The sequence below is a fragment of the Gilbertella persicaria genome (genome assembly GCF_025201335.1).
Source record: "Gilbertella persicaria strain CBS 190.32 chromosome Unknown B0P05scaffold_2, whole genome shotgun sequence".
NCBI lineage: Eukaryota > Fungi > Mucoromycota > Mucoromycetes > Mucorales > Choanephoraceae > Gilbertella > Gilbertella persicaria.
Window position 1 is genome coordinate 625,624 of NW_026251963.1, and position 23,578 is coordinate 649,201.

Sequence of the window (23,578 nt, forward strand, 5' to 3'; positions counted from 1 at the left end):
AGATATGGATTTGTTTTTGATTGGCCAAAATTTTTTTCGCAGCAGGACAAAAGCTTTATAGTACATATATACTTTGCAATGCTGCTAACCAATGATTTTGCCTTGTGGAGTAATAAATAAAGCAAACGTACAGAAAGTATTCCTTTTCACATGAACTCATAATTGGAATGCAAGCCATAAAATAACATGTAACATATTCAATTAGTACTTAAAAAGAACTATAAAATAAACAAAGATCGCTTGGTTTATTGATGGTGTCATAGAAATATAATTTGGGGTTTTCTCTTTGTTAAACATTTTAGAGTGGTAACCAATCAAAGATGAATGTATAACTTCACCAATAATGTAGTGTTCAAAAGGTCAAAAACATATAGCACTTCCTTAATAAGAAGTCAAACAATGAAGATCAAGGCACACACGATAGAAATTAGTATTTGATTTCTTTATTCTCTCTCTTTTTTTTTCTTTTTGCATTGATCCCGAAAGTGAGTATAAGGCCACTTTTCTTTTATTACATATAGCAATAGGCTAGGAATTTTCTTTTAAGAAAATGTAGTTTCAATAATATCTGCTGATTGATTTCACCAAGATGTATGATCCTCTGAGTAAGGAAAATTAGCATGGAAAAATGATAACCAAAATAACATGCTTTCTTTTTTCGGTTGATAGTTCCTCTGAGTCGAAAACATTTACAAATGCTTCGCTTTTCCCTCCCTTAGTTCCACAAAGGCATAAGACATATTTTATGATGATACATAGAGACCAGGCTGTACTTTGCTGGGATGACAATCTAACATATATAATTACTTGACAGTTTGTATGCATTTATTGCCTTATAATGGTAATTTCCTGATTAATTGGCTATAATTGGTTCATTGAGTGACGCAGTCTTTAATTATTTTTTTCTCTCTTGTTCTGCATATTGTTTTCTTTCTCCAACTCATCTTGTTTCCCTTTAAACAAATCTATTCCTATTCTCATTACTAGAGAACAAAATATTTTACAAGAAAAAATTATATGCGAGTAATAAAAGTAGGTACTTCTTTACTCTTTATGTTCTACTAACCTGGTCAGGGCGACTCTAATATGCTTAACTTTGACCAGCTTATGGCACAAGCTACTCAAGTAGCTAAACAACAAGACGCTTCTCTTATGGAAAGAGCGCGACAAAAGCGACGTGAGGACGAGGAAAGACGTCGCCGAGAACTAAAAGAACAAAGAGAACGAGAAGAAGCGCAGGCGCAGTTGGCTAAGAAGCGTGAACTTCAGGAAAAGAAACAAAAAATACTCTTAGAACAAAAGAGGCAAGAGAGGGAACAAGAAAAACGACGTCTACAAAATGAAAAATTAGCGAACAAATCACGCTCCTTAGGCTCAAATAGCAGTAAGAATGCTTTCAGCATTAAAAAGACATCTGTTTCGACATTTTTACCTGAAAAAAAGGTTTATTTCATATTTTCAAGTTCCTTGTCTCATCCATTCTCCTTTATAGAAACCCGTTCACATGTCTTTTGATGATTTGATGAAGAAAGCCAAAGAACAATCACTCAACAAGAAAGCAACTGATTCAAAGCCTTCAGTAACCAAGAAAAGTGACAGCATTAGTCGTCAAGTAAATAATAACGATCCTCATACCCCCAGCCTATATCATCGTGCCAAAAGACCTGAATCGACAAAAATCAACACAGAAACCAACCTTAATTTATCAGCTCGAGAGCGAGCTCGGCAGATGGTTGCAGAACCACCTAAAAAAGTAAATTTACAGAAGCGAGATCGTCGAAGCATATCCGATGTTCAGCGTGAAATTCGCCATAGTAAAGGCATTCACTCAGACGATGAATCAGACAGAATCAGAAAGCTCAACAGACCATCACAAAGAAGTCCTCCACTACCAACATCACGCAAAAAGCCTCTTTCTCCACCACCGAGAGCAACTGCTGGAAAACGGCCTCCTATGGACAATAGAAGACCGCCTTCGCAACCGCCTGTTAGACGAATGCCTTTTTCTGGTAGACCTATGGACTCTAACGCACGCAAGTCTATAATGAGACGACGTCCAAGAGAGGAAGAAGAAGAAATGGACGAAGAACTTGCAGAGTTTATTGTGGATGATGAAGATGAGGACGAAGGTTATGGATACAATAGAAATCCTCGTAGAAGCAGTTATTCAGAAGAAATCAGTAAAATCTTTAGATATGACAGAAATAGGTATACTCCTTTAAAAAATTTATTATGAATAACTTATATTCTTTATTAGATATGCAAATGAGCCAGTTTGGTCTGATGATGATATGGAAGCAAATGCAAGCGATGTATTAAGAGAAGAAAAACGAAGGTAATATGCTTGTTTCACTTTACATAGATCACTCATAAAACCATAATAGTGAGCGTATTGCCAGACGCGAAGATTTGATCGAAGAACAAAAAGAATTAGAAAGATTAAAAAAGAAGAAAAAGGCTTAAATGTATATATAAAATAAGACTGTTAATTTCATTTTCTTGATGATACCACTTTATGTAAAGCAGCTTTATTACTTTAGTAAATATTTTTTTATGCATTTCCAGCAAGAAGGTGCTGTGCCTTGGAAATGACAGTTTCAATTTGATTTGATAAATGGTCTTGATTAGCTAAATATGTTTGTAATCTTTCCAGAAGCTCCAGTTGCTCTTTTGTAGACAAACTATTGATTGCTAAAGCTAAAATGGTACCAACAGAGACCTTGTGCATCTAAAAATAAAAGCATTTAAACCATGCTCAAGTCAGACTCATGTAAATTACCTTGATAAAACTTTGATAATACATGTAAGAAAATAAACCCATCAAGAACTGACAATCCATACGGTCTGTCAATCCACCATGGCCAGGAATACTATGTCCAAAGTCCTTTATCTTGAAAGCACGCTTAACAGCACTTGCAAAGAATCCACCGAATGGTGCAATTAACGAAGCAAAACAAGCCATCACAATAGCATGCAATTGAACAGGGGCGATCCAGACTTCTGTTACATCTTTCATGATCTAATACACTGCATAAATAATTCTCCTCCCAGAAAAAAAAAACACAATCTTACCGTATATTTTAGCATGTAACGGAACAAAGAGGGAAGTTCCCAAGGCGTAGCAATAAATACGGGATTTTTTGGCTCACAAGAGACATTAGACCATGCAGAAGCGCCTAGATCCTGCACAGGACAAATCATGTAATCGAATTGCATCAGCACAGTAGCTATCAAGAAGCCAAAAATAAGAGTAAATATCCAGCCTCCTACAAATCCTTCTACTGTCTTTTTGGGACTCAATTGAATCAATGGCGTTTTTCCCAAGAAAAAGCCACAGACATAGGCAAATATATCATTACAAACGACCAAAGCTGCAGGCAAAACAAACCATATCAGTCCTTCAAGAATGTTATCCACGATAAAGTGTGCTTGGAAAACAATCAAGAAGATAGCCATGTGTGTCCAGCCAAACTGTGACATCTGAGCTCGATATTGACCTTTTTTCAAGTTCATGACAAAGAATACAAAGCCTAAATGTATATGAGTCACTACTCTTCGTAAAATATGATTTACCAATGACATATAAAATAAAGCTAATAAATCGATGATGAGTTGCAAAAGGTACCAAGAACGCATCCACTAAGACGATTTCTTTAAAGTAATGAATGATAGATTCACCGTATAAAAAGTACTCGGTCGTGATCAAATAATACCTACACATTTGTTAGACGGGATGGGATCTTTGCTGTATACTTTACCAACTCATCGTTTTAAACCAGCGCAGATTTCCTTTTGCAGAATGGTACGCAATCTGAATGACTTCACGGTACACCATTACAGTAATAATCATGACCATGACGATCGACCAAATATAGCCCGAGGCAAGTATAGCAAAAAACGATCCAATCATAATAAGTGTTGTTATTGTTCGAATCCACCAGTTTTGCCATTTTTTGCTGGGTACTTCGGCAGCTAGCAAAGTCACTGCCTCCTCTGTTATGCTTTCTTTTTCTGTTTCTTCTGTTATAGATGGTTTCCTGTGTTTTGGTACTTTTTTAAACTTGGGTGACATTTTACGAAGAGAAAAAGAGGAAAAAAAAAGAATGCTTAAATCATCATGATAAAGGAAATGTAAAGAAAGTCACAGTTACCATTAAAGTTATGAGAGCAAAGATAATCTCGAGTCACATGAACAAAAGGTGTTTATGATGAAGTATAGACACATTAGAGTCACCTACCTAGACGGTATAAAGAGTAAACCTAGCTGCGTTTCGTTACTGAAAGCTGGTTACTACCTCCAATAGTCAATTAATCGTTCATGCTTCGACGAACGAAGATAGCATTGATCTTAGCATTAAGGTACGAAAGCAACTTTAGATCTACTATGCCTTATGATACCAGGCAAGTTTTTCATAAAAAAGATTAGTTTTACTGCTTTTTTTTTTGAAAAAAAAAGCAAAAAAAGGGGATCTTTTTGGCAGTCAATAAGAAAGTATGCCTTCCTGTAAAACACTTAATACCAAATCCAAATTACAAAAGTCTCTCTTTATAGATCTTCCGTCAACAAATTTCAAAAACGTCATGCTTTAAAGCTTAGCGTAGATAGTGGTTGCAAAGAAATTGCCTGAGTTTTAATCTGTATTCTTGTACCAAAAATCAGAATCCAAAAAAATGATAAAATCACATTCACCTTTCTTTCGTCAAAAGAATTTTTTAGTACGATGGTCTGGTCACTCTTGGTGGTGCTCCAGATTTTGCTATAATCTCTTTTGAAAGACTGTATCACTTAGGTATCAAAAATTGTGTCAAGTACCAAGTAATTGAAGACATTGTGGAATGGTGTCCTTTACTTGTGGTATTGATATTGCCATCTGTAGCATTGAGCAAGACAAGATATAAAGAGTACTGACTCTCAGGAGCGACGAACGAAGCACTTGATATATCCTTTTAGGACATATTAAGGGGTAGTCCAGATGATGACTATTTTCTTTGGAATTATAAGACTCATATAATCGTACTGAATGCTTCCACAAAAGCATTGTCTTGAAGATATTTCATATGGCTAACCACTTTGCTTCACATACACTAGTTTTCATCTATACGATGATTTTAATAAATAAATAAAAATCGCATTTAAAAGAAATGATGGACCAAAACTACCCAAAAACAAAGAGCTATCAAAAAAGTGTATTAATAAAGCTGGTATATATAAGTGTAGAGTATTGAATGATGTAAATAATACAGCATGTTCAGTATCGAAACAGTGAGCTATTCTTCAAAAACGTGTTTTACGTTTCTGAACTTTAGCGTACACTTTTATGGTACCTTTGCAAATATAACACTTTGAGTGTGTTTTATAGACCTAAAGGAGCAATTCATACTAAGGCATGTCATGTCTACAACGTCTCTATCGCTCACAAATCGCAAAAAAGTGAAAAGTGAAGATTTGTAAAGAGCATCGTAAGGGGAGGGTTTTTTTATTACTTTTTCTGAATTTAAACATCAACAAACGACAAAACCACACAGAACAGTAACATTAGCACATTCAACACTAGCAGCAACAACACTCATCGTAACACACTGCCTAAGTTGGAGCAGCCTAAAGTCAGAACTTCCGAGTTTTTGCCTGCGATCCCTAACACAAGTGACATTACTCATTGCCCAAATAAGAAACCTATAACTTGAATACCACTGATACTCAAAAGCCAACTAACTTCCCGCAAAAACACTCGAAATCTGATATGCTCTTAAACAAAGATAAAACCAAGCCCAAGAAATTAAAGCATTTAAACTAAAGACTAAAGTTGCTACCAACACCCGAGATACTCCTGGTGTCTCAGACTCAATTCCGAAACTCTCTCAGGTCTGAATTTTCAACTGAATCATGCCGCATCAATGCCTGCCATTAACAACCAAGGCCAATTACAATGAGTAAAATTAATTCAAATGAACAGAATGATAAACACTTTGCCCAATTCGATCAGCATATGAAATTCTCTATACAAATTGACGGGCAGGAGGGACACTCTTCCCAATTGGAACAAATTATGCGTAATAACGAACAATTGGAAGCTGCTCTAGCATGCGCCAATATGAAAATTTGTCAATTGGAAACTCAACTGCAGCAAGCCTTAGAATCACAACAAGATACTGAGATACTCACTACCCCCCAGCTCTCGATAACTCCAAAGTACCAGCTACTTTGAATTGGGCGCTGAGCCCACCAGCCTCAAGCTATGTCTCTGTAGCCGCATCTGGTCAGAAGATAAATCCGTCACCAAAGGAAGCTCAAGAGCTCTCTGCTCAATCCGCGTCCAAGATAAAAACCGCCTCCAAAAAACCCCAAGAGGACTACTGGTAAACAGCGACAAGCAGCCGCTAAAGTATTTACAGCACCTGTTGAATATGATCCGCCCTCATTTTCCGATGAAAATGGTAACTATGCTCCTATATTTAAGTATGTCTACCTTCCAAATAAATATAGAGATCGACTTTCAAAAATGCGTAACAAGCTCCACAAATTGGGCGCTGCTTCTAGCCGCATTTTGGACATTCATTACCCAACACTAGGAATTGTTGCGGTTCTCATCCATATCGGGTATTCTGATGAATTCAATAGACTTTTAGGCAAATGGGAGATTGCACCTCTCCACAATTTCAATCCATTAGATCCTCAACACCTTCGTGATCGCAAGCTCCTCGAAACTTTGACAAATGACGAAGAACGTGCAACAAAATTGAAGGAGATCCACCAACAACGACTGACCTGTGCTTTAGAATATATGCGAGAGCATGCTCGCCGACCAATGGCCTTTGATTTTGTTTTTCGAGGCTGGCTCACTGCATGTAAGGTTCAATCAGCTTTCACTGATGGGACCTTTCGCATAAAACAATAATTTCCCTGACAAGGCATTCACAAGTGAAGAAAATATTTCTATACATCATTGTTTATGCTTCCTACCATTTTTTCTACAGTTTTCATAACCTTATAGTTTTTTTTTTTTTTTTTTTTTTTTTTTTTTTTTTTTTTTGCTCCTTTCTTTCTTTGAACTGATGGTAAGACATTTGCCTCATAGGGCCCAGTCTTCACAGCCATACAAATAAAAATATAAACTTTTACTGAGTATCATAAGGGCAAAATGACGATCTTTTCAATTTCAAAACTTGCTTTATTTTTGCGTAAATATATTGTTTTATATATGTTTAAAAATAAGAACCCCAAAAAAAAAGGGAATTAGAAGGCAGAAATGATGCAGCAGGTTGTCAATCTGCCGCTGGTGCTATTATGCTTGTCAATGGCTAGACAAATCTATTCGAAAAGAATGATAAAGAGAGCTAGTCTATAAAATCAAGATTTTGCAATAATCTCGATACTCGAAAAGGGCTTAAACTGAAGATTAGAGGCACATTAAGTATATACATTTTGCATGTCAAATGGGATCAAAAGCTATTGTTAATTACAGAATATGTGCGATTTTAACGTATATCGATATGGATTCTTATGCTTGATATTTCGGATAATGTATATTTACGGCAACCTGTTGCAAGTGTTACGGATCAGATAAAGCCACGTGCGTCATGATACCTGTTACTTATTGTCTTGCAAAACCGTCATGAACGATTTTGGTTGGTAATTAACAGACATAGTAGTCATTATGATGGCTTGAGATTCACTTATGAAATTAGAGGTGTAAAGCAGAAATTGGTTCAGTTTAGTCTCAAAAGCATTCTTGATTTTCTTGGTTCAAATCATCTCGGATTAACGAATGAAGATAGACAGTACAGACTTCGAAGTGTTCTTTAGCAATAAGTCCAGCCGATTCAGTAGAGGCCTCTTCGTGCTACTATTCTGAAGAGACGTAAAAATTCTTCTAGAGGAATATCAGCAGCAGATCTTTTTGTAGAGGGAACAACAGGCGGTAATGGCTGTACTGCATTGGAAGCTAGTCTTAGTGGCAGGGTATAGACTTCGCCCATATAGAATGAATCTTGTACGGCCTTACAATATCTCATTGCTTTAGAGAATCAAAGTTATGTTATGTAGATTGTTGGTCAATGAAGTAAATTGTAACTGAATAAATTCAAGAAAGACAAAAGCTAAAAAAAAAATAAACAAACTAAACGATTCAAAAAAAAAAAGAGTACAGTTACTTCTATTCAAAAGAAATAGATCAGGATTTTTTGATCATTAGAGCTACTTTGAATTAAGAGGCGCAAGTCAAGACTATTATGACAGTTCGCTCAATAGCATGGTTACAAAGCAAGTTTGTTGGGCTCAAACAAGAAATATTGATAACTAAAAGACAACCAAACCTTCCGATTGCTCTCTTGCTAATTTTAATTTTGACAAAGCTCTTTCTATTCTTTTTTTAGTATCATCTTGCTATTAATGCTATAAAATAAAAAAAAAAAGAATTGGTTTTATATCATTATTTTACACTTTATAGCGAAAATAGCGCTTTTACAAGTTTAAAGTTACTCCGGACATATTACTCCGGACATTGAATTAAAAGTACATATTTACGTAAACGCAGTTGATTTCTTTTTTTTTTTACCTGTTTGCATATCATAGAGCTTTAAACAGATAAACATGGTAAGCAAGAATGTGATGTAGACATGCACTTATTATGATAGTTGCTTCGCATTCGTTCAAAAGAAGGTATGAATAGAGTCCAGGTTGATGCTGGAGAAACATTTGGTTCCTTGGCTTTCAAGGTTGCAGAGTTACTCAAGATACAAGATCCCTCTACTATTGCTATGGGTAAAGAACCCAATCCAGCCAATGCAGCCAGTATCTTGCAGTTAGCAGACAAGGCCATTGAATCTGCTGGTTTAAGGTAAGACAAGCATATTCATATTGACATCTACTTATTTGGATAGACATGGTGATATTGTTTACGTGTCTTTTGTTGATGCTCAAGAACAACAGCAGCAGCAGCAACAGCAACAACAAAAAGCAGCTCAGCATGGAGTGAAGCAAGATGCAGTGGATGATTACTTGGAAAAGCAAAGAGGTTTGATTGATCGTAAAAAGGACCCTAAATTGTAAGTTATTGTTTGTATGTTCATCCTACTTATGTCTTTAACATAGTTGTCGTCATGGAAACAATGCTATGTGTGACTACTGTATGCCATTAGAGGTAAGTAAACAAGTTTCTCAGTATATCACTCATTTGCATAGCCTTATGATGCTACTTATTTGGAAGAAAACAAGATCAAACATATGTCATTTCATGCTTATTTACGACAACATACAGCAGCACAACACTCCAAAAATTCAGCTGCTCCTAGCAATAACTTGCCTCCTTTAGAAGAACAAGATTTCAGAGTTAAAATACCTTGTTCTGGCGGCCATGCTCCTTGGCCAGAAGGTATCTGTACTAAATGTCAACCTAGTGCTATCACACTTCAGAGTCAAGTAAGCACTGATTTAAGTCATAAATGATACTTATGCTCTATTAGGCATATCGCATGGTAGATCATGTCGAGTTCTCTGCTGCTTCTTTGATTGAATCCTTTTTGAACTATTGGCGTTTATCAGGTTCACAGCGATTTGGTTACTTGTATGGTCGCTATGAGCCTTACCTTGAAGTGCCTTTGGGTATCAAAGCTGTGGTTGAAGCCATCTATGAGCCTCCTCAACAAGACCATTCAGACGGTATTCAATTAGCCGATCCATGGGCAGAAGAAGCCAGAATCAATGCAGTAGCAGAGGCATGTGGATTAGTCAAAGTAGGCATGATTTTCTCAGATTTGATGGATGATGGTACAGGCAGTGGTAGTGTCGTGCCAAAGCGACATGTGAATTCGTATTTCTTGTCTTCACTTGAATGTATCTTTGCTGCTGAAATGCAACGCCGTCATCCAAATGTATGTAAGCATTCAGTCAGTGGTAACTTTGGATCCAAATTTGTGACCTGCGTTGTCTCGGGCGATGTTGAAGGCAATATTGATGTTACTGCCTACCAAGTGTCTGACACATTGACTGCCTTGAATGAAGCAGGCATTGTAGAAGCCAGTAGAAAACCATCTGTCATGCGTGTCAAGGAAAGTATTCCTCATGAACGCTATGTGCCTGAAGTATTTTACAAGTTTAAGAATGAATACAATGTGCTGGTCAAACAATCTGCAAAGCCTACTTTTCCTGTCGAATACCTTTTAGTGAATGTAAGTTATACTTTAGATAGAGAATGCTTAAACATTAATGAATCAAGGTTACCCATGGTTTCCCTCAAAATCCTTCACCTTTATTCAATCCAGACTCTCGTTTCCCTGTAGAGAACAGAGAAGGTTTGGTGCATCAAGATATAGGAGCACTTTCAAAGATTATTCAATCAGCTCAAACACCTCAACAATTAAAGACCATGTTGGCAGATTTCCATGTCTTGTGCTTTATTCAATCGACAGATACATTGACTTCTGAAGAATTTAAACAACTATGTCAGTTAGTGACTCAACCTGAAGGTGACATTGAACAATTAAACCAGTTGAATGGCTGGAACACCTTACAAATGGTCTTGAAAGAAGCAGGTAAACAAAATAACATTTATTTACTCATTTTATACTGACTGTCTTGATAGGAGGAAACGCAAGCGCTTCTGGACCCTCTTCTCATGTGTCAGGCACAAACACTGCACCTATCAGCTGTAGGCATTGTACGTTTGCTAATCCTCCAGGAAATGAAAACTGTGAAATGTGTGGTCTTCCACTTTCTGGATAAATAAAGTATGCATTTATTGGCACGTTAGTTATTTGTGTACTACTTGACTGTTTACGCTCTTGTCAAAAAATATAATTAAGAGAATACTTGTGAAAACCAAAATGGTGTTCCAATTTGATTCTCGGCTTATGTTTATGTACTTCATTTGACCAAGACAAAGAAATAACTGCATTCAAAAATGGCTCAATTGAATAAAATAAATAAAATAAAACGTGTGGCTTAAGCCCTTATTCGTTACATTAACAAAAAAAACTAATTTTCTCCATAAATATACATTTTGTTTTTCTGAAGATACACATTGTATTTTTAACTTGTGCTCGTACCGCATCAGCCCATAAAAGGAGACAAAAAGAGTGAAATACCCTTTTCATACAGAAAAAAGAAATGAGATCTAACAAGATCAGGGAGAGAAACAACAAGGAGAAAGCAAGATATAGTCAAAGAACAAAATTGATCTACACCTTACTTAATGAATGACCTTGCTGCTTTCTTGCACAATGAAATTTACGTTACTGCATGTGCCCCGATGCTAATTAAAAGAGCGTTCATCAACTGCAACTGCGTTGTGGTACAAGAAAATCTATTGTACCTCCAAAGCAAATTTAGTTGTATTCCCTCTTTTCTTTCCTTTTTTCTTTTCTCATTTATTTTTATTTTTATTTTATATGCCAATAAATGACCATGAATGTCAATAACAGAAGAAGATCTTTTTCAGCTTCTGAACTAGGTCAATCAGATACTCAGTCTACGTCTTCATTATGGAGTACCAGTAGTAACAAACCCAAGGGCAGCACCTTTCTATCTCGATTTATGTCGCCCAACACAAACACCTCAGCACCCACATCTCCTGTGTCTCCTACTACTTCAGCCTCGACAAATATCCTTTCTACTTTGCCACCTATTCATGGTCAACAAAAGATTAAGAGAAAACCTGTCCATTCTCCTCCAACACCACAGTCAACCATCTCCACACAATCTCAAGCAAAAAAGAAATATGAGGCTGTGTTGGGTGTAAAAGCTGAAGATTTAGTAAATGAAGATTCAATTTCAAAAAAGGTTAGTAAGCTACCCTTATTTTTTTTTTTGTCAATTCATAATTTTATGCATAAATATATATATATATATATATATAGAAAGTAGCTACAAGCACGAGCAGCAATCTCGGACAAGGAAGCGTTAGAGGCTTTGGCAACCTGTTTAAAAGAAACAATGCTAAATCAACAGAAAAAAAGAAGATTACAATGGCATTGGCAACAGTTCACATCAAATGAGTTTAAATACTAATATCCCGGCGGGAAATGAAAAATTTGAGCCCTTGCCTCCACTCCACCATCACATCAGTCAAAGACAGAAACTCAGTTTAGATACATTAGGACCCGAGATAGTGTTGGAGAGTACGGGTATAGAAGATAAGCCTGTGCTTTTGTCGAATCAACAAGTCTATAAACCTCGATACCATCGCTATGAAGTCGGAGAACAACCCTCATTAGCTTCCCTTCCTAATCAAGATGCCGCCAAGGTATCTCCGGCTCAATCAACAAACACGACACGATGGTCCAATGCTTCAACTCGGAAATCAACAGAATCGTACTCTATCTACAGCACATTTGGATCAGACTCCATCTATGGTGAAAATGATTCACTTGATAATGTTACTACGACAGCTTCCATGAGTTTGATGGATATTCACGACAGAGAGCAGCAGGCTGCTAATGGAAATGATGCACAAAACATTCAGAAAAAAACCCCAGCTCGTATGATTATTGTAGAGTCTTCTTCTGAAGAAGAGGACGACGACGACGATGACGACGACGACGATGACGATGACGATGATGATGAAAGTGAAGAAGAGAGTACAGGTACGCAAAATGAAGTCTTTGTGGATGCCACGGGTATGTCGCAGGAAGATATAGAAAGAGAACGCATTGAGGCACGATTGTCTAAAAGATTAAGTGGCGGTCATTTTGGCAGTGCAGGAGGCTTGATGGTCAGCATCATGGTACCTTCTTCCTCTACGTCCGATACCAAGAAACAACGTAGAAAGAGTCGACCTCCACCAGAAGATGTAGCACAATCGATGATGAATTGGAAGCGACACAGCGGACAAGGACTTTTAAAGTTTGCTTCATCCCTTGAGCAACAACAAATGCAACATCACGCGAATGAGCAACAGCCTAATAAATTAGCTATTCCTTTTAATGAAAAGACTCCTTCTTCATTACCTCCTACGGTGCCTGAAAAAGACACAGTGTATCAAATACCTCCACAACGCCCTTACCCTCAAAGACCTTTACCACCTCATCCTGAAATCTTGTTATCAACCACTGAAGAAGAAGAGGAGGAAAAGGAGGAAGAGGAGGAAGAGGAGGAAGAAAAAGAACGTGAGTATTTGAACGATCCTAAGGAATGCGCTGCTCGTTTATGGTACGAGGACGAGAGTTTCGTGGAACCTGAGAGAATAGCAGAATGGCTTGGTCAAAGGTACCTTTTTTTTTTTTAGTAGAACCCTTCTAACATGGATAAAAATAGTAAACCATTAAATACAAGCACATTATACGAATACATGAAGTATTTTGATTTTGCAACTATGAGACTTGATAGCGCGTTCAGGTAATTAGAAACAGTATTATCATGATTGATTTATGCCGAAAATAGAAAGGTTTGTTCCAAACTTTATTTTCGTGCAGAAGCACAGCAGATCGACCGTATTTTGGAAGCATTTGCAAAACGTTACTGGGAGTGTAACCCTAAAACCATTTTTGGTAGTGCAGGTATGGTCTTTATTTTTCTAATGGATGTAGATTGATTGTGTCTGTTAGATATTGTATATGCTGTTGTTTATTCATTGTTGCTTTTGAATACGGATCTACATGTGGCACAAGGCAGCTATACTCGAATGACAAGACAAGCGTTTGTAAAGAACACAATGTCTACTATTCGAGATCAGTATCAGGCTGAAATGAAAAACAAATCAAAAAGCCCAAACCTTATCTTAGCTTGGGAAGCACATGTGGAAGCTTACTTGAAAGTATGCATGAAAGGTTCCGCAAAATAAGGAAGAATGATTAACACTTTGGGTAGGACATGTATGTCTCTGTCAAGAACTATCAAATTTTGCAACCCACTCAACATCAACAACAAAATGACTTACTGAGTCCTACTTGTACTGACAACAACTCATTATTGTCAGCTTCAAGTAGTAGACGAATGAGTGTGATGGGAGGAAAACGCATGATTGACATCAAGCGTAGCTTGAATACAATGATGCACAAAACAACTTCTGCGCGTGAAAGTATACTGGTTCAAGAAGATCCAGTGGTAAAAACCTAATTTGAATCACATAATCAAAGATCTCATACAGTTTTTTTTTTATAGCCTAGGAAAAGTACAAGTTCCACACATCGTCAACAGCACTCACCTCATAACACTCGTATCCAACGAAGAGATTCTTTTACTTCAAACCATTCTATCAACAATGGATCTGGTATCATTACACCAAACACTAGTTCGTCTACAGATACAAATGGTGCCTTATTATCACCTAATCAAAGCCATATGATGAACTTTATGGATACACATTCTGAAGTATTGTTCAGTAATCATCCACCTTATTTAAAAGAAGGTGTTGTCATGCGAAAACACTTGTTAGAAAGTGCAAATCAAAAAGCAAAGCATCGTGAATGGAAAGAATGTTTACTTGTCGTTACGCAAGGACAGTTGAAAATGTATGGCTTACAATCAGATAGCCTCAATGATATCAGTACTTCTTCAAGACGTAATATGCTAAGAGCTAGCAGTGCTAGTTTTGCTAATCTAGCAGACTCTTTATCTAGAAATGGACCAAATACCAATACATCACTTTCCTATAGTGGTGTTTCGCACAACAATAGCAATAATAGCTGGGCTGTATGTATATACATATATACGATCAAGGTTTGATATACTTACTTTTTCTTTTTTTTTTTGGGTATAGGCTTATTCGCAATTGATCGGGTCTCTTGATTTAAACCATTCACTTTCAAATGCACTTCCACCACCTGGTTATAATCGCACAAGGCCTTATGTGTTTGCTATTCAACAACCTAATGGTGGTGTGTATCTTATTCAAGCAGCATCCAATGAGCAAGTCATGGAATGGGTATCTACCTGTAACTATTGGGCTGCACGTCAAAGTAAAGAACCTCTTTTGGGCGGTGTTAGCAACATTGAGTATGGCTGGGGCAGCTGTCTCGATGATGTCGTTTTGGATCTAGATGCAATTGAAAAGGGCAAAAAATCATTGGCAAATACACACACGATCCTGATACTGTCAATGTCTCTACTTGGGTACCACCAGCAGCTACCATGATATCCAGTATGTTGGATGAAAAGACTCAGCTGGATAATCTGCAGAAATACGTAGATCAATTGAATGGAGAAATCAATGAACATCGTGAAATCAAAAAGAAGATCCAAGTTAAAGTAAGAGAATGTTTAGTTCTTTATAGTTGCCTAACTCTGGTCTTTATAGTTTCATAGTAAATGCCAAAACCATGCTAAAGCTCTTACTAATTGGGAAGCAAAATCAAAGTATATGTTGCATGAAATTATCAAATATCAAAACTATTGTAATGCTCTTGAAGACAGTCTTGCTCGACGTGAAAAGGACCAAGAATAAGTTCCTCTTTTATTTTTTTTGTATATTATAAACCTACATGTCTATTTTATGAACAGTCAAATAAACAATGAATATGAATGACTGTCGAACCAATTTATTATCTTTCCCTCTCTTTTCTATAAAGTCAACTTCTTGATTAGAACACTAGTAAATTATTGTTACACTTGAATTGATTGTTGACAAACAAGTCTTATTTACATTTAGGCAGTCATGGATTTTCTTGAATTGTAAGCTTATTTTATAAATATTTGCTTCATTTTAGGCAGATTTTTCAAGACTCGATGTTCTACAGTGATATCTGCTTTTCTCAACCTAAACTGTTTAAACAGCCTTGTGGGGGGGGGGGAGGAGGAGGAGGGTAGAATGACATAGTTTGATAATCGGCACCTATCCCCCCTTAAATCTCTCAGCAATGGCGCTAATTCATATTTCATTAGCCGCTTTATTACTCTTTTTTCTTTCTTTCTATCATGTCTCTTACACCTGAACTCACTCTAGGCCAACCAAAGCCAGGTGGAGGTAAGCGCAAACCTGGACTTCGTCTTTCCTCCAAGCATCTCGAGCCTGCTTCAGGCGCCACTTCACCCAACTCTTCTTACCTCGGAACAAGTTCAAACAACCGTTTTCGAGAACAACTGGGAAATATTGTGAACGGAAATACGCCTAGCAGTGGTGAATACAACAGTAAGCCTGAAGAAGAAACCTCTTTAGCTGCTTCTTATCTGCAACAACAACAACAACAACAACAACAACAACAAGAGATACAGAACCAAGATATGCCAGTCTTACGTGAACCACCTTTGCCGCCACAGCCTGTTTCTCAGTTTATAGAGACGACGACTGAACCAACAAACCATTTTATGGAACTCAAAGTAGAAGACTTGGAGACACTCTCAAGGTTAGGTGAAGGTGCGGCGGGTACCGTGCGTAAAGTTAAGCATAAACCTACACAGTTAGTTATGGCTAAAAAGGTATCTTGATTATGCTCCAACATAAAGAGAATATGCTCAATTTTTTTTTTTTTTTTTGGGATTAGTCAATTTCTACAGAACCTGATCCAGCTGTTCAACGTCAAATTTTACGTGAACTTGCGTTTTTAAAGACATGTGATTCGCCTTATATCGTCTCTTTTTATGGCGCGTTTCTGGATGATGGAGACACAACAGTGTCATTGTGTATGGAGTATTGTGAAGCAGGCAGTTTGGAAGACATTTACAAGCGAGCACGAGATTTAGGAGGTGTCATTGGTGAACCTGTCCTTGAACGTATTGCTGAATCTGTAAAGTAAAAAAAAAAAAGTCTGTTGTACCATGTATGCTTATGATATGTGTAGGTTTGCAAAGGGCTAGTTTATTTACATTCAAAACGAGTGATTCACAGAGGTATATATGCGCATTACTATAAAAAAAATACACAGAGGGCTTATGGTACAAATATAGATATTAAACCATCTAATATTCTGGTAACACGAAAGGGTGAAATCAAACTCTGTGATTTCGGTGTTTCTGGTGAACTGATCAATTCTATTGCACAGACATTTACAGGAACACAGTATTACATGGCTGTAAGTAGTCCATATAAGGCATACAGTCGACTTATGTATTCTATAGCCTGAGCGTATTCAAGGCAATGCTTATGCAGTACAATCAGATATTTGGTCACTTGGGTTAACTCTGATTGAAGTATCACAAAACTGTCCTGCTTTGCCTCCTCCTGGTCAACCTCATCTATCTATCTTTGAGCTACTTGATTTCATTGTTCGTCAACCTGTTCCTGAGATACAAGGCAGTCACATTTCAGAGGAATGCAAGAACTTTGTTGCTGTTTGGTAAAGACGTATGTATTTTCTTGATTGTATTTAACTCGTTTATAGTTTGACAAAGGATCCCAAGTACAGACCACCTCCTGCTCGTATGTTACAACATCCATTTATAGCCAAATGGGAACATGTAGCCATGGATATAGGTCAATGGGTAAAAGAAGTATGGGGTTGGCAATAATTTATTTAATAAAAAAAAAAATCCATCTACCAATCTTCATCAAATAGACCAGGAATAATGGTGGCTTCAGTTAGATCTGCACCATGATATGCACCGCGAGCTTGTCTGGTCATAAACACGGTTCTTTCTTTTCTCTCTCTTCTTAATTGAAACTGTGGTGGTAGTTCAGGCAGACTGAAATAGCTGGGTGGTTGTTCATCATTTGAGTTGGGACTCATTAAGGCAGCTGTCAATGGGCCAATGAGTTCAGAAGGAAGACCTTGAGGTGCTGGTGGTTCGTCGAGTCCAGGATCAAAGAACAAGGGACATTCACTTGAATCCCGATAGTGTTGTATCGCTGTTAAATCAGGAATACGCAACAATTGATCATAAGGAAGATTGGCAATGGTGATAGGGATGGCAAATTCTGTCGTGTAGCTTGTTTTGAACAGATGGCCTTGCTCAATTACAACTTGGAAATAAAGATCATAGTAAACGCGTGTATGACGAGAAATAAAGGAAGGAGATACAAGGCGAGTTGGCACATCAAATTGAATGTTTTCAGAGAGTTGAGTCAAGTCGGAAGAAGTCAAGCTAACAGTATCCTGAATGATGGTGCGTACATTTTCCCGGAAAGCTGTACCTTGCTGAACAAGCATTTTGCCTTCATGGTGTTTACGGAACTTATAAGCAATGTTAGTGATTTTAGAATCAGAATGCAGTATAGTCATATTGAGTTGCATCTTAAAAGGTTCGTCTATTCAGGCTATTTATAAAAATTCAAAGATATATAGACCTTACCTGGACAGTAAGTTTGTTTAAACAGTTTAGCTTGTACTTCTGCTAGAGCTTGTTTTTTTTCTTTTAGTGTTGTTTTATAGACCCATTCTTTGTCTAGATTGAAAAGCTTAGTATCTTGTCTTTGAAGGGGCCAACATTTACCTTCTATAGATACAATGATAGGTCTATAAGGGGTAACATATTCTCTGCTTTTCAATCCTGATTGAAGAGCAGGACCATCTACCTGAGCAGTCCAAATATATCGAATAGCAAAACCAGCAGGTTCTTCCATCGAAGGGGATAATTGACATTGGGAAACTATCAAACCGTGTTATGACTTCCCTAACCGTTACCTAGGCTTACCTTTAATGCAAATGGATATTCATAGTAGCCTGGTTCTAGTTCATCCCAAGCACACTGAGAATATGCTTTTTTGTGTGTGTGTATGAGTACCACGTCATAGTTGCTGATTGATTTACTTACGAGATGCTTCTTGGCCAAACAGTTTCCATTCAGACTCGAAAAAGGTGGTAATTATTTCATGAACCCAATCTCCTTTACCATCTGAACCACCCTCATCTACTTTAACCATAGCCGCTTCTTCTGCACGGAACTAGAGACACCATGGAGTTTAGAAATCGATGTTGTCATTGTACTCCCTTGTGTAACTTACTTTTATCTTTATTCTTGTAATATGAATGCGCTCTGTCAGGTTTAAAATCACTTTTCCTCGAATAACGCGGTTAGGACGCACAATTATATGACTGCCACCATCAAATTCAATGGTCAAAACAGGCGAGTTGGACAAAGTATCTCTTCTTCTTCCCGTACTGTTGCGGATAGATTGATCCGTGCCACTGTTATTATTGTTTGTCAAGAAAGATCCAATAGAAGGTGCACTCGAAGACAGTTGTGATTGTGAGTTACTTCTACTTCTGTTAGCACTACTATGACCACTGGAGGGATGGTTTACGCCTAAATATGTTTGAACAGGAGACTGTTGATGGATATGTGTGGTTGGTGAGTGTGACTGAGGAGGAGGCATAGGGGATAAAGAAGAAGGAAGACTATTTCTAGAGGTATTTGTCATGTGAAATGAATACAAATAAGAAAAGAAAGAATAGGGAAATGCCACTTTTTTTTCTTTTATAAACGTTGTACTATCCAATCAAACAAAGGCAATCCTACGTCATTGATTGCGGGTCTACTTGAAAGAGACCATCATGACATTTTTTATTTTCAACAAGACACTTATCTTCCAATTGTCTAGTTTAGAAGTTTGATCAAACTCGTATATCTTTTGTTTAAACAAGTCTTGATCATTGTTTTCTTGACAGTATAAAATACCCTCTAGAAATTGATATTCACGCGTATTTTCAAATGACAAATCCAAAGCACAATACTTTTGCATCAGTTGACGGGTTTTTACTATGTCCTATAGAGGATAAGCATACATATATGACTATGTTTCTACTTACCCCAGTACACATCGAACATAGTCCAGCCTTCAAAAGGTATTCTTTGATAGACCATTTCGTCAGTTGGTTATCTATAGAATCCGTTGCTACTCGCTCAAAATGATCGATGGCAATCGTGTATTCTTCTAATTGTGCTGCAAAATGAGCCACTTTTAAGAGGCACTTGTTTATCATCCTATTCATGATTGGCCAATCGATGATCAAGTATCATTTTATGACTTACGCTGGTGAATCATCGGCCATATACAGATGTGAAGCCTTTTCCCAATGTTCTTTGGCTCCTCGTAAATCAATCATTTCTGACTCATAAATCTCGGCTATTTCTTGATAGTGTTTGGCTGCATTTCTAAAATTGGAAGATTGCTTATCTACTTCAATCGCATTCTTCAAGGCCTCTATGGCAGCTAAATGGACAAGCTACTTGAGACTCAATAGCAACAATCTATCTGTTTTACCCTGTGCATCTATTCGCTTTAGACATTTGGCAGCGTTCTCAAACGACTTGGACGATTCGTGCTGTAGTTCAGGTGTTGCCTTGTAGAGTTCAGCTGCCTTGACAAAAGCACCACCGGCATCTCTCCCTAGATAGAGTATAAGAACAGTATGTTTGTTTCTATCACACATACACCTCTGTGCTAACTTGAATGTGTTGCCTGCTTTTTCATATATCTCTGCAGCGTCTTCTTGTTTGCTTGTTGAGTTAAACCAAGTCCAACTGTTGAGTTTCTTTTCAGCTTGTACAAGTAAGTCCTGAGCTTGGTGTTCAGACATTATTTTACAAAAAGAAAAAAAAAAGAGTAAAAATAAAAGAAATGAAATAATCCCTTTCACGTGACATCAACGCTTTGTTGTTGTTTGTTGTAATTATTATCTCAGTGCCTGAGTATGCATAAATATTTCTATGCATATTTAAAAGTCAATGGCTTTCTTTATAAATAAACAATGCAACTATTTCTATAATATATCTATTCTGAACTCTTCTTTTGAGACAAGTCAAATAGACGCATTTTGCCCAAGAGAGAGCGGCCCTTTTTGAAATCATCATAGTTTCGAATCACTCTTGATTGTGGACCAACAGTAGGTTCTAAAATAAATCGCCAATGAACCATAAGCCAAGATGTATGATAAGCTAACTTGTTATAATAATCACCACCCAATGCACGCAAAGCAGGTAATCTTGACCATGGAATCTAATCAGGGATATGGTGAGTGGGTTGATTAAAGTATATATATATCTTACCTTTTGGAAATCATGATGTTCATTATGATAACCAATATTCATAAAAGGAATATTCAAAATACCATAGTATGAATAAGTTTCTTGACCATCATCAAACGTATAATGCTCTTGAACAAAATGAGCTGCACCAGGATGAAGCGAATAACCAAACCAGAGAGAAAAGAACAAGTAGAGTAAGCCAGTCCAGCCACAATAGCGTTGAACAAGTGTGTCTGTTGTCAGAGTAAATGCGATATTGATCAATTCCCATTTAGAAGGTGTCAAATTTCTCTCTTTTTGCATCACAGCACCACGAACAACATACATGACAGGATAGATCAAGATCCATAACAGCTTACTGACAGCATGGCCGCGAATCAATTCTTTCTCCCAATCCAAAGGCAAGTCAGGATCCAAGCCCTCTACACCTTGCCATGAATGATGCTGAATATGGTATCGTCGAAAGGATTGCGCGATAGGTACTGGTAATGCAACATTGGCCAATAAACCAGCGTATCGATTAGCCCACTTTTGTTTAAACACCAAGCAATGACACGCTTCATGAATAATGACACCAATCATACCAGTGAGTGTGCCACCAATGAAATAAGCGGTCAAGGCAAAAACATACCATGAAGGTGACCAGACCTTACCGAAAACATAAGCTATCCCTAGTTGTACCACTGTAATAGCAACAGTAACATAAAGTGTACGAATATCTGTACCATATAACTTTTCCACTTCAGGATAATCACGCAGAATAGTGTGTTTACGCTTCAAGTGAGGTTCATCCATATCATCACGAGCAAAATCCTCATCGACATAGGGAATAGATCGCTTCCAGGTACCAAGGTAAAGTGGATGTCTAGGATCGGGATGTTGCTTGTCTTGGTCCACAGACACAACTCTTGATCTTAGTGTCTTTTCTTCTTCAGTTTCAACAAAAGGTGGCATTCTTGAAAAGAGGGGAGAAAAAGAGAAAGAAAAAGCGAAGAATACAAAGAAAAGCTTATTGGTGTTATCCAATCAATTTAAGACTCAAGTTACGCAATCAGACTAAAAAAGTCAAAAACAAATTTGAAAGGGCTTAGGTATATACTAAAGCCTAAGCCAATCCAAAGCGATGATATGCTTGTGGTAATGAATAACGTTTATTAATGCAGTTATAGATAAAGAGCGTCCAATCTCAATAGTCTATAAAAAAGTCGGATGATGAATGTTGGTAGTCTTTCCAAATTTTATCAGCAACACTCTATTCATCATCATAGATTGAGTGGGTTGATCAGATGTTTTAAACTAGATGAACCACATTCAACATATGTTTTGGACTAAATGAAAACTCTTTTATTTTGCAGGTTTCCTTTTTAAAATGTCTGGAGCAACATCGAAATCAGTTAGAGACATGATTCAACAAAGGTATCATAAACACTTTTCCTTTCTCTTGTATTAGTTTATATCTTTAAGCTTGTAATGCGCCTTTGGATATCTAACCTACAACAATTCGAGCTCAGTGAAATTAAAAATATTTTTTTTTAAAAAGGTCAATGGTTCTCTTCATCTACTTTTTATTTTCTTTACGATGAGTGACCAAAAGTTAGAAACGAATCCTCGCGGTATTCCTAGTTCTCCCTTTGTGGTAAGTCATTACTTTATACTATAATGCAACCTCACATTGGACATGAAGGAACGCGTTGAAGATTATGTTTCTGAAGCCGAACCTGTTGAAGTCGTGTTGAAAAAATTTCAAGAAGCCATCAGGTAAGTTACGTCTTGTTGGCTTATGTTGCATACTCACGAATGCTCAGCAAGTACAAGTTTATGGAAATCAACTTGCTTCAACGTAGAAAGGTTTTAGAAGAAAAGATACCCGAGATTCAAAAGACGATTGCTATGGTTGACTTGTTGACTGAAAAACAAGAAGCCGAAGAACCTTTATATACTGATTTTGAATTGAATGATACGTTATATGCTAAAGCCAAGATTGAGGCTTCGGGTACTGTCTATCTCTGGCTTGGTGTAAGTAGGAAAACATAGAAGTCCTGGCTCACATACTATTAGGCCAATGTCATGCTTGAATATACTTTTGAAGAAGCCAAAGACTTGTTGACTTCAAAACTCGATACAGCCAAAAACTCATTAAGCAATACATTAGAAGACCTTGAATTTTTGCGATCACAAATTACGACTATGGAAGTTAATACTGCACGCGTTTATAACTGGGATGTCAAGCAGAGACGTCTTTTGCGTGAAAAACAAGCTGCTTCTGTTGAAGCTTCTGCTTAAAACAACCTCTTCTTTTGTACAATGCTTTTTTTTTTCGAAATAAACAAATCTAAAAAACCTGTCTTTGAATTTTCTCTCCTCCCCTTTTTTTTTACCTTTTCTTTTTCAATTACATGAGCTTCATTCAACAATCAGGCAAACTGTTGGGCATTCTGGGTGCTCTCTTTCTTGCACATTCTGCTTACTCTGTTTATGAACGTAAGCTATATTAAACCTTGATTTGCTTACTGATGAACATCTAGATCTTGCATATATTAGAGCTGTCGATGAAGTGGATTCAACACTTCCAGTCGAGGTAAAACAAACACTCTAAAGTTGAATTGACATCTTATTTCTTTTTTTTTATATGGTTAGATTACCATTGAATGTCTAGTATCAGCTCTTGTGTCTCTTATTGGTGTTGTGTTATCTGCAGACGCGTTTAAACCTATTGCTGCTGAAGCAGAAGTAGCTAAAATGTAA

At 37.2% G+C, this 23,578-nt stretch overlaps 10 protein-coding genes across 10 annotated transcripts; 6 read left to right on the forward strand and 4 right to left on the reverse strand.

Moving 5' to 3' along the window:
• Window positions 1-889: 889 nt before the first annotated feature.
• Window positions 890-2,509, forward strand: B0P05DRAFT_523140 (SPT2 chromatin protein-domain-containing protein). The gene is made up of 5 exons (XM_051576060.1): window positions 890-1,032; window positions 1,075-1,443; window positions 1,493-2,208; window positions 2,258-2,335; window positions 2,385-2,509. The coding sequence occupies exons 1-5, from the start codon at window positions 1,018-1,020 to the stop codon at window positions 2,461-2,463; spliced, it is 1,257 nt and encodes a 418-aa protein (XP_051439485.1). The 5' UTR covers window positions 890-1,017; the 3' UTR covers window positions 2,464-2,509.
• Window positions 2,510-2,551: 42 nt separating this feature from the next.
• B0P05DRAFT_576879 (phosphatidate cytidylyltransferase) lies at window positions 2,552-3,910 on the reverse strand (the record flags this gene model as incomplete). The annotated part of the gene is made up of 5 exons (XM_051581739.1): window positions 2,552-2,728; window positions 2,780-3,019; window positions 3,073-3,530; window positions 3,574-3,713; window positions 3,759-3,910. The coding sequence occupies 5 exons, from the start codon at window positions 3,908-3,910 to the stop codon at window positions 2,552-2,554; spliced, it is 1,167 nt and encodes a 388-aa protein (XP_051439486.1).
• A 2,542-nt stretch (window positions 3,911-6,452) lies between these two features.
• On the forward strand, window positions 6,453-6,896 carry B0P05DRAFT_461283 (uncharacterized protein; the record flags this gene model as incomplete). The annotated part of the gene is made up of 1 exon (XM_051574068.1): window positions 6,453-6,896. A coding segment is annotated over one exon (444 nt), but the record flags the coding sequence as incomplete, so codon positions are not given.
• Window positions 6,897-8,563: 1,667 nt separating this feature from the next.
• On the forward strand, window positions 8,564-10,958 carry B0P05DRAFT_523150 (NPL4 family-domain-containing protein). Its single transcript, XM_051576061.1, has 8 exons — window positions 8,564-8,593; window positions 8,635-8,837; window positions 8,881-9,045; window positions 9,092-9,140; window positions 9,182-9,418; window positions 9,463-10,167; window positions 10,215-10,530; window positions 10,581-10,958. The coding sequence occupies exons 1-8, from the start codon at window positions 8,591-8,593 to the stop codon at window positions 10,718-10,720; spliced, it is 1,818 nt and encodes a 605-aa protein (XP_051439488.1). The 5' UTR covers window positions 8,564-8,590; the 3' UTR covers window positions 10,721-10,958.
• Window positions 10,959-11,362: 404 nt separating this feature from the next.
• On the forward strand, window positions 11,363-15,525 carry B0P05DRAFT_593431 (uncharacterized protein). Its single transcript, XM_051583048.1, has 11 exons — window positions 11,363-11,776; window positions 11,854-11,915; window positions 11,945-13,201; window positions 13,250-13,330; window positions 13,376-13,491; window positions 13,540-13,748; window positions 13,802-14,038; window positions 14,096-14,626; window positions 14,694-15,046; window positions 15,076-15,181; window positions 15,231-15,525. Exons 1-11 carry the CDS (start codon window positions 11,396-11,398, stop codon window positions 15,375-15,377), a joined length of 3,480 nt encoding a protein of 1,159 aa, XP_051439489.1. The 5' UTR covers window positions 11,363-11,395; the 3' UTR covers window positions 15,378-15,525.
• Window positions 15,526-16,237: 712 nt separating this feature from the next.
• Window positions 16,238-17,377, forward strand: B0P05DRAFT_461184 (kinase-like domain-containing protein; the record flags this gene model as incomplete). Its single annotated transcript, XM_051574058.1, has 6 exons — window positions 16,238-16,348; window positions 16,414-16,656; window positions 16,711-16,759; window positions 16,817-16,941; window positions 16,988-17,205; window positions 17,251-17,377. 6 exons carry the CDS (start codon window positions 16,238-16,240, stop codon window positions 17,375-17,377), a joined length of 873 nt encoding a protein of 290 aa, XP_051439490.1.
• A 26-nt stretch (window positions 17,378-17,403) lies between these two features.
• B0P05DRAFT_576881 (uncharacterized protein) lies at window positions 17,404-18,728 on the reverse strand (the record flags this gene model as incomplete). Its single annotated transcript, XM_051581740.1, has 5 exons — window positions 17,404-18,113; window positions 18,158-18,250; window positions 18,299-18,454; window positions 18,490-18,564; window positions 18,620-18,728. 5 exons carry the CDS (start codon window positions 18,726-18,728, stop codon window positions 17,404-17,406), a joined length of 1,143 nt encoding a protein of 380 aa, XP_051439491.1.
• Window positions 18,729-19,340: 612 nt separating this feature from the next.
• On the reverse strand, window positions 19,341-20,385 carry B0P05DRAFT_583029 (soluble NSF attachment protein; the record flags this gene model as incomplete). Its single annotated transcript, XM_051582214.1, has 5 exons — window positions 19,341-19,571; window positions 19,615-19,789; window positions 19,838-20,018; window positions 20,070-20,195; window positions 20,241-20,385. 5 exons carry the CDS (start codon window positions 20,383-20,385, stop codon window positions 19,341-19,343), a joined length of 858 nt encoding a protein of 285 aa, XP_051439492.1.
• A 194-nt stretch (window positions 20,386-20,579) lies between these two features.
• On the reverse strand, window positions 20,580-21,787 carry B0P05DRAFT_583030 (fatty acid desaturase-domain-containing protein; the record flags this gene model as incomplete). Its single annotated transcript, XM_051582215.1, has 2 exons — window positions 20,580-20,804; window positions 20,855-21,787. 2 exons carry the CDS (start codon window positions 21,785-21,787, stop codon window positions 20,580-20,582), a joined length of 1,158 nt encoding a protein of 385 aa, XP_051439493.1.
• Window positions 21,788-22,412: 625 nt separating this feature from the next.
• Window positions 22,413-23,578, forward strand: B0P05DRAFT_576884 (Prefoldin subunit-domain-containing protein; the record flags this gene model as incomplete). Its single annotated transcript, XM_051581741.1, has 7 exons — window positions 22,413-22,469; window positions 22,518-22,591; window positions 22,678-22,849; window positions 22,892-23,078; window positions 23,252-23,314; window positions 23,359-23,411; window positions 23,471-23,578. The coding sequence occupies 7 exons, from the start codon at window positions 22,413-22,415 to the stop codon at window positions 23,576-23,578; spliced, it is 714 nt and encodes a 237-aa protein (XP_051439494.1).